Below are 13,167 nucleotides of genomic sequence, written 5' to 3'. Positions count from 1 at the left end.
GTTTATAGCCTTCAATCTCGTCCCAATCCCTTCCATGTTATGAGGGCATGTTTCATTACTTAAAGAATAGGGATGTGTTCATAAGGAAGCTGGGCAGTGAGTAAGCACAGGGGCTTTGCTCCATTCAAGCAGCCACTAGCTCCTAGGTCAGGCTTCATTTAGAGAACAACCAGACTCAAGAGCATTACAAAATTTCCAATCAATTTCAAGGGTGAGAAGCAAATTTTTCCATCCTTGTAGCTGACCTACTCGAACATAGTGCTTTTTGTATTACACCAACTCAAAAATGTCACCCTTGCACACCACACTGAAAGAACTTATTCCCTACAGACAGCCAGTCACCAACATTAGGGGACTTGGGCTTTTTTTTGTGGTTTTTTTTTAAGACAAGAAAAAGTGCTATAGGGGCAGGGTGATTTCTATCTTTACACAGATCAAATGAGCAAATACTAGAAAAAATATATATGCTACATTATTCAAGTGTATTATGTGTAGTCATAAAGATGGTTAATAAACACCACAGAAACCTCTAATACATTCATTAGCTTTGTGGTGGTAAGATTAGACCAAAGTACTTGCTCATTTTTAGAGAACACATACCTGCTCTTTGGTCTGAGCTTTCTGCACATAATCTCGTCCAACTTTGATGCGAGGAGTCAGGATGCCTCTAGTGAAATCTGTCACATTGATACCCAAAAGGTGAGACACTTTCTGAGCCGCTGAAGATGAGAAGAGGAAACAAAGAGATTAATATTATTTTGTTTTTCTCACAGAAAACAAGAGAAAAAGAAAAACATTCAGGGAAAAAAAATTTAGAAAAATTAAGAAAGAGCTTACAAAAAAATGTTAAATGAAGAACAGGTTGCTGAGACAAAGTGTCTTCCTAATCAAAAAAATCCAAGAAAACTCTCTTGCAACCCATTCTACAGGTTACTGATTTTCTCCAGAATCCACAAGAGCAAATTTGAAGCAACAGATTCATAACACTAAATCATAACACAGAAGATTTAGAAAATTCGTCTGTAATCAATTTAAAAATACATCACATAATAGATTTCTTAATCAAGATAACTGTTCTGTCCTCATCTACTCATTAGTCTTTGAGGCAACTCTGTATTTCAGATTCAAGATCCAAAACCCAAATGGTTTACTCTCCTCCGCAAAATGGCAGTTAGAGCATATTTTCAGTAATATAGCCAAAAAAATAAACAGTGATAAATTAGCACCTTTTCTATTTCTGCTTTACATCTACAATGAAGGTCTAAGAGTTAAATCTTCCAACAGATAGTCTTCTATCATATGAAACATGGTACTATTTACACATGCAACAACGGGCAGTGCAATTAAAATATGTACACATACTTTACATCCACCACAAAACTATTCACCACTTCACTCTTACAGTTACAAGACTACTACTGTCAGCAAAGAACATTCCTTAAAGTCTGATAATATAAGTTTGAAGGAGCAATTATTCCAGCTTGGTTAAAACACACAAACACTCAACATATTCCAGTAGAGTAATCCTTTTCATCTGGTCATCACATGTACTTCCTGCCTAGCCCTGACACAAGAACAGTGCCACATTCCTGCCCGTGGGTGGCTGCAAACACACGCCTGGCAAAACAGTGTGTATTTGTATGGAGCATGCCAGCTCCTTTGGCAAATAATTCACCTTATAGAAAAACAGGATTTCAGCATTCCATACATACTGTAATACATTCTCCTACTTTCAAGAACTTCCTGTAGGCTTTTTTCTGCACTTTTCTTTGGTGGGGAAGAGGAGATTGGTTACCTGTATTGTCTGGCATAGAGGCTTGGTCTGTATTACGCTCCTTCTTGAAGACTATGTTGCCAAGTTGAAGAACACCTGAGATAACCTTCAGCAGACCTTTTAAAATAATAATAATAATAACAACTCAGTGTCAGACATCACTGAAAGCCCTGATATGACCCAGTTACCTTTCCTGACATGGTTAAGAGGCCCTCCTCAACATCCCAAAGATGCTTCTGAAAAAAAACACTACAGACAATTCCTTTACATGACTCCCATTCAGGACACAGAACTTGCCTTATCTTTTCTGTGCAAGATTACACAGCCTAGAAATTTACCCATTCTCAACATCACTATAGAACAGTGAGAGATGGGACTGAGGGCAGTGAGCCACCTAAATCACCTGCATTTTTTGATAAAACATTTGTTCTCAGTTAGAGGGTCAAAACTCACTCAATGAATACAATACTCAATTTCCTCAATGATTACTGTTAAACACAGGAAAGAGATAGTTAAGAGCACAAACCAATTAAAGAAGAATTTTTTTCTTTAACCCTGTTACACTTTCAGCTCCCTGACCAAGATCTGTAGTCCTTAGAGACATACATTATAACATATGGAAGGCAGCAGGATGTAGGAGAAAGTGCCCATACTGTAAGTATTACTAATTACATGCTGAAGCACCCCACCCTATTGCTAATGATGTATTCATACTCTTCAAATGGTGCACGTCATAAAAGCAATACCAGGTGCCAGGACAGGAAAGACATTTTTTGATGCCACAGTCTCAATTCAGTTTTGACCGTGTCTCAATCAAAGCTCACTGGATAATATCTTCTAGTTGCCTTGAGCAAAATAAACTGCCAGTCACTTGCAAAGGGGATCTTATACCAAAGATTTTTTTATCCCCCAATTTCTACCTGTTTGGGCTGGTTTTGGGTGAGATAGAATTAATTTTCTTCACAGTAGCTGTTAGGGGGGTGTGTTCTGGATTTGTGCTGGAAACAGCATTCATGACACAGGGATGTTTTAGTTACTGCTGAGCAGTGCTACATAGAGTCAAGGCCTTTTCTGCTTTCCAGTGAGGAGGCTGGGGGTGCACAAGAAGTTGGGAGAGGACAGAGCAGGTTCACGTGACCCCAGCTGATGCAAGGGGTCCCTACAAAATGACATCATGCTCAACATTTAAAGCTGAGGAAAGAAGATGGAAGGGGGGGACATTGGGAGTGATGGTGTTTGTCTTCCCAAGTCACTGTTATGCATGATGGAGCCCTGCTTTCCTGGGGATGGCTAAACACCTGCCTGCCCATGGGAAGTGGTGAATGAATTCCTTGTTTGGCCTTGCTTCGCTTGCATGTGCAGCTTTTGCTTTACCTGTTAAACTGTCTTTACCATGACCCACAAGTTTTCTCCCTTTTACTCTTTTGATTCTCTCCCCCTTCCCACTGGGGGAGAGTGAGTGAGCAGCTGCTGGCTGGAGTTAAACCACAACACTATTACTGAAAGATTTGTTTTAAAACAAATATCCTTTTGATAAGAGAGCAGACAAAGGCTCCATATGTGCTACATTAGGAGTAAACATATGTTTGTGATTGCCCTGCTCTACTCTGCACTCGTGGAGCCTCACCTCAAGTCCTGTGTGCAGTTTTGGGTGCTACAATAAAAGAAAGATATGAAGCTATTATGGAGTGTTCAAAGAAAGGCTATGAAGATAGTTAAGAGCCTTGAGGGGAAGCTGAAGGAGGAGTGGCCGAGGTCACTTGGCTTGTTTAGCTTGGAGGAGACTGAGGGAAGACCTCATTGCAGCCTACAGTTCCTTTACAAGGGGAAGTGGAGGGGCAGGCACTACACTTCTCTTTGGTGACCAGTGAAGGACCCAAAGGAATGGCCTGAAGCTATGTCAGGGAAGGTTTATGCTGGATCTTAGGAAAAAAACATTGGAACAGGCTCCCCAGGGAAGCAGTCACAGCACCAAGGCCATCAGAGTTGAAGTGTTTAGAAAATGCTTTCAGGCACATGGTGTGATTCTTGGGGTGGCCCTGTGCAGAGCCAGGATGCTGATCTTCAATGACTATTCTGAGTTCCCTCTAACTCAGGATATTATATGATTCTATGTTCCTAGAGGCATGTTATGAAATTCAGTGGTTTGATGGCTGCATCTGGAGTCCTAGCACCTGAACAGACATCTTATTTTGATATGGTCTTATAAATAAAGATAGTGTTTAGATTTTACATCTGCCACACAGCTAGGCAGTTCTTCCAAGCCTGTAAGGAACATTAAGGCACTTGACCCTTTGAAGAGCAAGTACAAAACACTAAAGCTATTTTTGCTGTAGTGGCTGGAACCCATAGCTCATCTATGTGACAGCAAAGACATGCCCTAGAGCATACATTAAAAAACAACTCAAAAAACCGAGCATAGGAGGACATCCTGACAACGAATTAGGCTGCCAATTTTTTTATTTGGTTTAAGCAAGTTTCTCTTCTCCTCATACAGCAGTTTCAGCCTCAGATGATCCAGAATATCAAGAAGGCTATTAAACTGTGGATAACAACAGCATGGATTTTTAGTAGGCTGGACTGTGAAGAGCAATATTTAAGGCAGAGGCATATATTCCCTACAGCCACAAGAGCTGCAACCTCCAGCAGAGGAGGTGGTGACCTCAAACCACCACAGATGCTTGCTTGCTTCAGCATAGAGAATAATAGTCCTAGTTTTAGAAGACCATATACATTTGGAAAGTGAGATTTTACAGAACACTGATTCTGAAACAGTGAGGCAGATCATGAAAGAGAGCACAGAGCGCTGGTGAATACATATCACTGCACTTTGTGCTGGCTGAATGCAATTCCATCTTCCCTGTCATGGAACTGTGCTCCCAGTATCAGACAATATTAATTTCTGATCAGCAGTTCAGTGTTAAGCTGGAAAGAAAGGCACTATGACCAGCCCATTCTCAAAGGACTAATCCAGCAGTGGTTGGATTAGATACTTTAAAGCCGCTGCTTAGGGATAGGAGGAGCACACAAGCCTTGCATTGCACAAGAGAATTGAGGGGATTCTTGTATCTTGGATGTGTCATTCACAAACTGGGTATACAGCCCTCAGACTGGGAACAAAAACAGCAAGAAGCATGTTTTCATTAGCTGCTTGACTCCTATAGTGAACTGTATAAACTGAAACTGTGCTGGTAGATCCAGAGGTGGGTCTCTCCAAAGCCACTAAATTTTATTACTTGCACACTGTTCACTTGGAGCACAGGGAGCAGGAATGAACACAAACAAAACTAAACAAAAAAAAAAAAATCTAAACAAAAAGCAAACAAACAAACTAAAAAAAAAACCCACCCAAATTAAAATAAAAAAAGAACCTCAGAACAAAAAAGCTCCAGAGACATGATCTGTTCCCTCTTTTGTTCCTTGCATATTCATACCTATCTGCTCTTCATCTGGGATGCCCATGATCTTCATTGCCTCCATGGTCTCCAGAAACATGTCTTTGTCTTGCTGGCCTGGGATCGTAACGTGCCCATTGGAAAGGAAGCGGTATTTGTTGTAAGGCTCCAGCAGCAGATCGTCTTAGGAAAGAATTGAGAAAGAAGTTACTATGTTTTTGGTTTTTTTTAAACAGACAACAAGCTACCACCAAGAAAAATTTCTGACTCTCATATACTACCAGGCACTGGATGAATATGGGATTAAGCCCCGTTTTACTGCGGGCTGAACATTTAATGTATTTTAGATAAAATCAGAGTTTTTCTGTCTCATTTTTTTCTATTCCTTCCTCTGGACTACTCCACCAAAGCAGTGTCAATCATCATTATGCCCTAAGTCTATAAGAAGCAGGGATTAATTTGAAAGTAAATTTGCCTTTAATTTCAGATACCTCATTTGTTTCAAGTTAGATAAAAGTTAATATATAGCTCTTGAAACAGTAGCTACTATGAGAAAGTCCTCTCCTTGTGTCCTTCCCTCCAGATCAATTTGCAGCTCTTGCATAACACAGAGCCTGGTTACTAGGCTGACGTATTAAAGCTAGGTGTACTAGGATCCCAGACTGGTAGAGCTGCTTAGCTGCTTGCAGATTTGCTCCACTCAGTTAAACACTGAGTACATCCCTGTAGGACCATTCCTGCACTAGAATAGTTTACATCATGCAAGACTAGACTAAACACGGGACAGTGATTTAGATAAGGAAGGGCGTAGAGTCATTGCTGGCACGGAGACAAGTGCAGGAAGGAACCAGAGAAGCAAGTTTTCAGGAACTGAGAAGTGCGGGGGGAGGGCAGATAGATGTATGAGTGCATGAAAGAAGTGGAGGAGAGCTGACCATATCTAAAAGGCCAAGACAAGGAACTGTGAAGGAACAGGTCCTAGTCTACAAGTGTTTTGAACCGTCTGTTGTTGTAATTATGGGATTCATTCATCACAACACAACCATACTTACTCTTCAAATGCTCCCCTGCCCCAGAGAGCAGGTAGTAAAAGATGTGGAAGGTTCTCTCCTCTTTGGCCTGGCGAATTGCACGTGACTTCTCCAGCAGATCTTCAGAGAGTCAAGGTATATGACAGGACATACAAATCACTTCCTATTCTATGGTAGGAGAAAAAACTCATATTGCCTGACATTCTCCTCATGCCAGTTGACAGGGGTATTGACTTAGCAATCAACAACCCCCTGTGCTTCTGGTCTTAGTTTTACTAGCCTCTGAATGATGACTGTGGTAAGAGAGACTTAACTGATAAAAACCAGAAAAACAGTGGCCATCCATCCCCACTTGCCTTAGACAGAAGCGAGAATGACTTATTCCAAACCTATTCATATTACTGCAGTTTATGCTTGCATTTCAATCCCTTAAGATTAGAATTCATTCATTCAGAAAATACCCCACCACGATCACAAAGGTCACAAACGACTATATGAGGAAACAGGAGACTACAACAGTGATCTTGCTAGCATAAATTTAGAGTGCTTCCTATTGCTTTCTCAACCAGGTAAAGTCGAGAGTGCTAAGTGCCATTATCAGGTGCCTTTAACTTCTTCTTTCAAGTGGTTACAGAAAGGATACAGGTCTCAATATTGGCTCCAACAATGTAGCCATTGACATCAAAGTTGATTCTGATGAATTTGCCCTAAGAGGAAAATAATAGCATTATAATTAGTATTCATTCTATCTGGTAACACCAATAAACAAAAAAAGTAAACCTCCTGTTTTTAATCCAGGAAAGGAAACTCAGAACAGGTCAGGCAGGTTTTAGGCAAAACCTAAGGTCAGCCAATAGGCAATGCCTGCTGATCACAACAGCGATTTAACAACAAGACACCAAACACCTCCAGACATCTCTGACTTTCTGGCAGTCTACAGTTCAAACTCACTATGTTTCAATCTAGATTTCCTACAACCAGGGTCCCTTCAGTTTCACATGTTATCTAGACAGTTCCACCTCCTTCAGTGTTAGCTTCAACCATTGTCAGTTAGCTCCAGCTCCCCCACCTGCCTTCTCAGATGTTACCCATTGCTGTCCAGAGGAAACAAAATAAGGAACAGTATTTGCTCTCCAGGATAAAACTGACTAACTACTTACAATAAAAATCAGCATAAGTGATCCTGGCATAGGCTCTCGTTTCTTCATTCTAGAGACCTAACTGATCTATTCTGGATAACTGACTGAATGAAATTGACTTCCCAGATTAATTTGAAGGAATCACTCACAGACAATTATCCTGTCCCTGACAGCAATTCATCAAAAAGCAGAACAAGTCTTCCCTCTGGAAAGCACAGAATACGGGCACTGATGACAGACAGTAATACTCACGAATCTTGAGGAGTTGTCGTTCTTGACTGTCTTGGCATTTCCAAAGGCCTCCAGGATGGGATTAGCCTGGAGCAACTGTCTCTCCAGTTCTCCCTAGAGAAAAATCCAAAATTAATAAAGTAGGTAGCACTTCATTGCATTAACCTTGGGTCAAACCAGCGTTGCAGTTTCAATTCACACTAGTTGGCATCTGCTGTAGAGAAGCCATATTAAACCTTAGGAGATGATCACTTAAACCTTCGAAGGAGACTCATTAGTTATCTGGGTGAAACAGAAACAGTCACAAATATGGCCTTATTCCCTTCCTCAACACAAGCACATCGCAGTGCTGTCTTTCTGTTAACAAGAAGCCCTTCAAAGCCATTGGCTGTAACATCCCGCAGACTTCCCAGGATTAAAGTGAAACACCATACCATCCAAGACCAGGCCCTCATCCCAGAAGTGTACTGCCACATAGGCTGGAAGAGTGAGGAAAATCCTGTCTTGCTACTTAAAGACAGCTCTGAATGCTGCTAGTAATAGTTAGTCTGAAAAGGCCTAATGTTTTATAAAAAACAAAGAGAAGGCAAAAATGCTTGCACTTTTTTAAGAGTCTACATCTTCCAAAATACAAACAAGGAAAAACCTCCTTTGTAAGGAGGCACACACAAAAAAGAGGATTAGTGGTATCCCACAAACTGCATGATTGCTTGCATTCTGCTGCCATATTCACACACTCCTCCCCTCAAGGAACACAAAATGCTGGAATTGTAGAAAAAGAAATTCAGAACCTTTATCCCTGCCAAGTACTAGACCACTGCAGCATATTCACCTTTCCCTGCAGGCTCTAGATGTATCCCTGGCTGTTGTAAAAATTACTTGTCCTCTGTGCTAAAAGCATGGAGTTCTATATATTTCAAGATCACCTAAAAAGCCTCTGGAGACAGAAAATTACAGTTTAGATTAATGTTTCTCTTTTTAGCAGTTATCAGTAAGTACTCAAGACTGCCTGTGCATAACAGATGGAAATGACGTTTGATTTGTGAGAACTGGAATTTATGGGAAAACTATTTAAGGTTATTTCTAAAGGAAAATTGTTCCCATTTGTTCTCAAAGACAGATTAGTTCTTACACAGTGTCTCTAAAAATACATGCAATAAAAAAAGGTGGAAGATATATGAGAAACTGTACAATGAACTACAAGTCTTTACTTTTTACTTCCACAATCATTCCACTTCATGCTTGCAAAGTGCAGAGCCAAACAAGACCCTCACCCCCTACAGAACTGCACAAGTACAGAAGGGGCAGCTGCTGCAAACATCTTCATTCACTGTCAAGTATCTACAACTAGGGGCTTAGCCCTGGTAAGGGAACCTGAGCTGGGACATCAGCACAGACCCAGAATGTGGCACTGTGAGGAGAAAACCTTGAAACTAGGGTTCAGTCCTTGAAACTGTGTGGCAGTCACATTTCCCCTTGTGTTCTGGCACATGTATTGAAGTTGGAGTGCTCTTCCCTCACCCCATTCCTCTTCCCCATCCTGCAGTGAAGTTCTAGACCTTTGTGACTGCAATCTATTACTATTCAAGTGAGAGATGACAGCAACATAGCATTTAAACCCAACTATGGAACAAGAAAGGAAGAGAAATCAGGCTTTGATAACAGATCTATTTTAATTATTTGGCTAAAAATAAAACCAAGGTCATACTTAGCTACACAAAGATCAGAAGTTTATGGAAATCCATACTATAGTGCCTCCTGTTATTTAGTACCTCAGGAAAAAGTGTCACTGGTTTCAAGGTGGTGTTGATAAACTGTGGGCTAGAGGTGCTTATGTCTCTTTAACACCAAGGTAGCAATAGGCATAGCGAATGACATCTCAGGCTCACCACAATACCAAGCTACAGGGAGAGGAAAAGGCTGAAGAGTTGGTTAAGTCAGCGAGCCCTCCTGACCTGCCATAGCACCATGATACAGTGGGAAAAATCGAGTTCTTAGCATGCCACAGCAATGGCACATAAGATTAAGTGTCTACAATTACCGTATCCATTCCTCACTAGCACGCTTTGTTTAAAAGTCAATTTCATTATGTTTAAAATTTAAAAGAGGTTTTTGGGTGGAGTTTGTTGGGGTTTTTTACCTTAAATTTTGATGGCTACCTTCCACTGATGGAAGATACTTGTTATTGTTATTTATATAATGGGTATTTTGCAAAGCAAAACCTGTACAACACAGACCTGTCCATCACAAGCTTTCTAGAAATTCTAAGGTTCCTATCATTAAGACGCTGCCAATTTTCTTGCACCTGTAATTGCCATTCCTTGACCTGAAACAAATTTGTTTAATACTTGGTGTGCATTTGAAGTATGTACTATATTCCTCATGAAAACAGAAGCTGTAAAAGCCATCGGATCTGTTACCCTGTGGCTGGGCAGTGTCCAACACTCTTCTATTTCTACTGCTCTGAAGTTACAACATCAATTTAAAGCAACTACAATCCTTGACATCTACCTTGTACTCTGAATTTTTTGCATCTCATACACTTTCTGGAAAATTTTGTATGCAAGGTAGAACTTCTGCCAGTCATTTATTCTTCAGAAAGTATAGAGAAAGGCATCCAGAAATCACAGCTACCTGTAACAGCATGCAATTTAAAAAAAAACATATGGGTGAGGGTGTTTGGGTTGTTTGTTTGGTTTGTTGGAGGTTTTTGTTGCTTAGTTTTTTACACTTCAGGGATTTGCTTTTGTATTCTTCTCCACAGTCATGGGAGAGATTACCAAATAACTGAATCCCAACAACAGTGGCTGGACACGGAAAGGAGAAAGGTCATCAGTAACTTAACCTTTGTTACAAATATTTAAATAGATTTAGTACACCCCCAAAGGAGCCTTAATGTGCTTAGTAGTCACACCATGCAGGTAGAAGCTATTTAGCTGAATATACTAATGCACTGGAAAAGAATGGTGGAATGCATCACTACCTCCAAAATGAGTGAGCTAGAGCTGAAGAATATGCTTTATACATCTGATTTTGTTCTGATACTTGGAAAAACAGGGGTTTACATCCCAAACTTCTATAGGTGACAGTCAAGAAACCTTCATGGTAAATAAAGCACCACTACTCTTTATAATATTGTTTATGTTTCATGGCTAGTCTTGCTGCATAAAGGTTCAACATTATCATATCCTAATTAAAGACAAAGAATCTGCCATGACCAGTATACCTGAGATCATCAAAAAATTAAACGTATTCAATTTCATGAACTCTTATACTCTGGTTCCAAGTTTGCTTTGTAAAGAGTTTTTGCAGAGAGCACTCTACCGATTAACATTCAAAGATTCCAGTTCTAAATCCCCTCTGCTAAGGCCAGTTTAGTCACAAAGCTGGAACAAAATGTGAACTGCAAGACTTTTTGGAAAAAATCAAAACTTACGGGAAAAAATTAAATATCAAACTTGGGCAAATCACCAACCAGTCCAACTGGTCCTATCCTGCTTCGGTGGTTCAAATTTTGCTCAAGGACAAGCAGTGGAAGAATACTTAACTCAACCCCATGATTCTATTTTCCACACTTAAAAAAAAGAAAAAAGGAGAATGTTTCTAAATACAGCTACTGACAGACCATGGAAAAAGCCTTCATATGTCTGAAAGTTTGGCACATGGAACATTTTTTTTTGGTTGGATTCCAGAAGTTAGTTACTACTGTGTGCGTGCGCACACACAGTGTGCCTGCATGCAGAGATGCCTTCTTATTTATATACTCCACACACATAAGACATGCCAACGCTTTATGCTACTACGGGAAAACTCTTATGTAGAGATATAGTGGACACACTTGGCACCTGGTTTTCATTACACAGCTCACTGGTGAACATTTCCAGTGTGTTCAGCTCTGGCTAACAAGCCCACAGTCCTGGAACACCCTGTCTGCAGAGCAGCCTTCCCTGTGACCTTTCTTTGCAACCCACAGCCACAACTCACTGCAAGGAATAGAAAGCTAAATACTTCAACTACATTAATCTTACTAGGAACACACACAATGTATGCTTCAGGTTCTAGTAAAGCCTTGTCCAGTCCTATTGTCCTGGATGAATACTTCTCAAATGGTATATCTCAGAAAACCCTGCAAGAAAAACTTTAAATGCAAACTAGTATTGAGCACACAAATATTCTTGATATCACTATAGTGTCCAATTGAACATCCTTACAAAAAAATTACTGTGCACCACACAAAAAAAAATAAAAATCGTGAATTGTCTATGGATTTGTTTTAGCTGCAGAAAGTGATATTGGTGTGGAGTGAAAAGCTGCTCAAAAAAATCACACAATGGGACAGAAAATGCATTCCTGGTGCAGAACGTGCAGTAAACGTGCAGCTCACCTACGAGGATACAACTGAAGAATTCGGCAATAGTCCATCGGGGGAGAGGGAGGGGAAAAAAATATAAGTGAGACATCTTTAAAGTCCTCCCACCATCATCACCACCCTCCTTTCATGTGCTGCTAACACTTGGCTGTTTTCCCCCCTTCTAATGTTTTTGTAAAATTTCTAAGTTTTCAGCTGATGTCCACTAGCTTATCACTGTATTCTCCAGTTTTGAGACAGTGTATATAATAGCCAGACCTAATCTTTGATGGTACAGAAGAAAGGAGACAAATCCTCCATGGACAGATCAGTTTTAAACTGCCTAGACTGGTTATAAGCAATACATCCATGTGAAAAGATCAGTACAGGTGATGCTTCACTTACAGCAGCTCTTGCCAATGCACTTGCCCATGAATCCAAGAGGTTGTGGATGAGCTTATCCCCACTGTAGCTCCATTGAATCAAAGGAATTATGACTTTGAACAGTTTTCCCTAGATTGCCATTTTTTACAAAATTTATTGTTTCATAGTTCACTGTCCTCCTCAGTCCCCTGATAGATGTTAATACCTAAGCTTCTACAGAGCAATATGGCTTTTACCAGCATCAGCCAACACACATACTTATTGTCCAAAGTCATCACAGCAATAAAACATCAGTAAACCTAGGTCTTACCTGGTCTTTTTTAGACTTGTGTGAGGAAGCAACATGAGCCAGATACTGAATGACCTTCTTGGTGTTCTCTGTTTTACCAGCTCCTGATTCACCTCTGTAAAGAAAATATGCAGTTCATTCAGAAACAAGAGGCAGGGGGACATATTTATACTTCTAACCCCAAAAGGGCTACAGACATTTTTAACTGCATTCTGGCCATTGCAGCACCTCCCTCAAAAGGAGAAAAAGCTGGACTGCAGTTGTACCCTCAGCCAGTTTGCAGCTGGGTGCAGGTTCCACATGTAAGCAGGACTGAAGGCCAATCAATTTTACTGTGTCTAGAAGAGAAATTGCTGTATCAAGAGTATCTGTTACTCCATCAGCCTCAGCAGTATGAATGAACTTAAACATTACAGCTGCATCAAATCTGAAGGACCACTTGAAGCTTTTTCCATTGACAAAGCTGTATTACTTCAGCAGTTTGAGCAGAGGGGCTGTTTCAAAACCACCCTTCTTCCACTTATTTTGCAGAAAGAATTATATATTGGAGGAACTGTAGTGGGACCCTCCTTGACT

At 40.4% G+C, this 13,167-nt stretch overlaps 1 protein-coding gene across 2 annotated transcripts in view; it reads right to left on the bottom strand.

Moving 5' to 3' along the window:
* The window catches only part of MYH9 (myosin heavy chain 9), a 72,167-nt gene that overhangs the window by 27,259 nt on the left and 31,741 nt on the right, over positions 1 to 13,167 (bottom strand). For both annotated transcript variants that reach the window (XM_017823420.1, XM_017823421.1), the window contains 7 exons: positions 12,613 to 12,706; positions 7,592 to 7,684; positions 6,844 to 6,907; positions 6,222 to 6,320; positions 5,209 to 5,352; positions 1,796 to 1,891; positions 601 to 719 (listed from right to left, as the gene is read on the bottom strand). In XM_017823420.1, coding sequence (XP_017678909.1) covers positions 601 to 719; positions 1,796 to 1,891; positions 5,209 to 5,352; positions 6,222 to 6,320; positions 6,844 to 6,907; positions 7,592 to 7,684; positions 12,613 to 12,706 — 709 coding nt within the window. The remainder of the gene's footprint in view (positions 1 to 600; positions 720 to 1,795; positions 1,892 to 5,208; positions 5,353 to 6,221; positions 6,321 to 6,843; positions 6,908 to 7,591; positions 7,685 to 12,612; positions 12,707 to 13,167) is intronic.

The sequence above is a fragment of the Lepidothrix coronata genome, unplaced genomic scaffold, assembly GCF_001604755.1.
Source record: "Lepidothrix coronata isolate B3197 unplaced genomic scaffold, Lepidothrix_coronata-1.0 Scaffold102, whole genome shotgun sequence".
NCBI classification, from domain to species: Eukaryota; Metazoa; Chordata; class Aves; order Passeriformes; family Pipridae; genus Lepidothrix; species Lepidothrix coronata.
The sequence above is the reverse complement of the archived record's forward strand: the minus strand, read 5'-3'. Positions and strand labels throughout refer to the sequence as shown.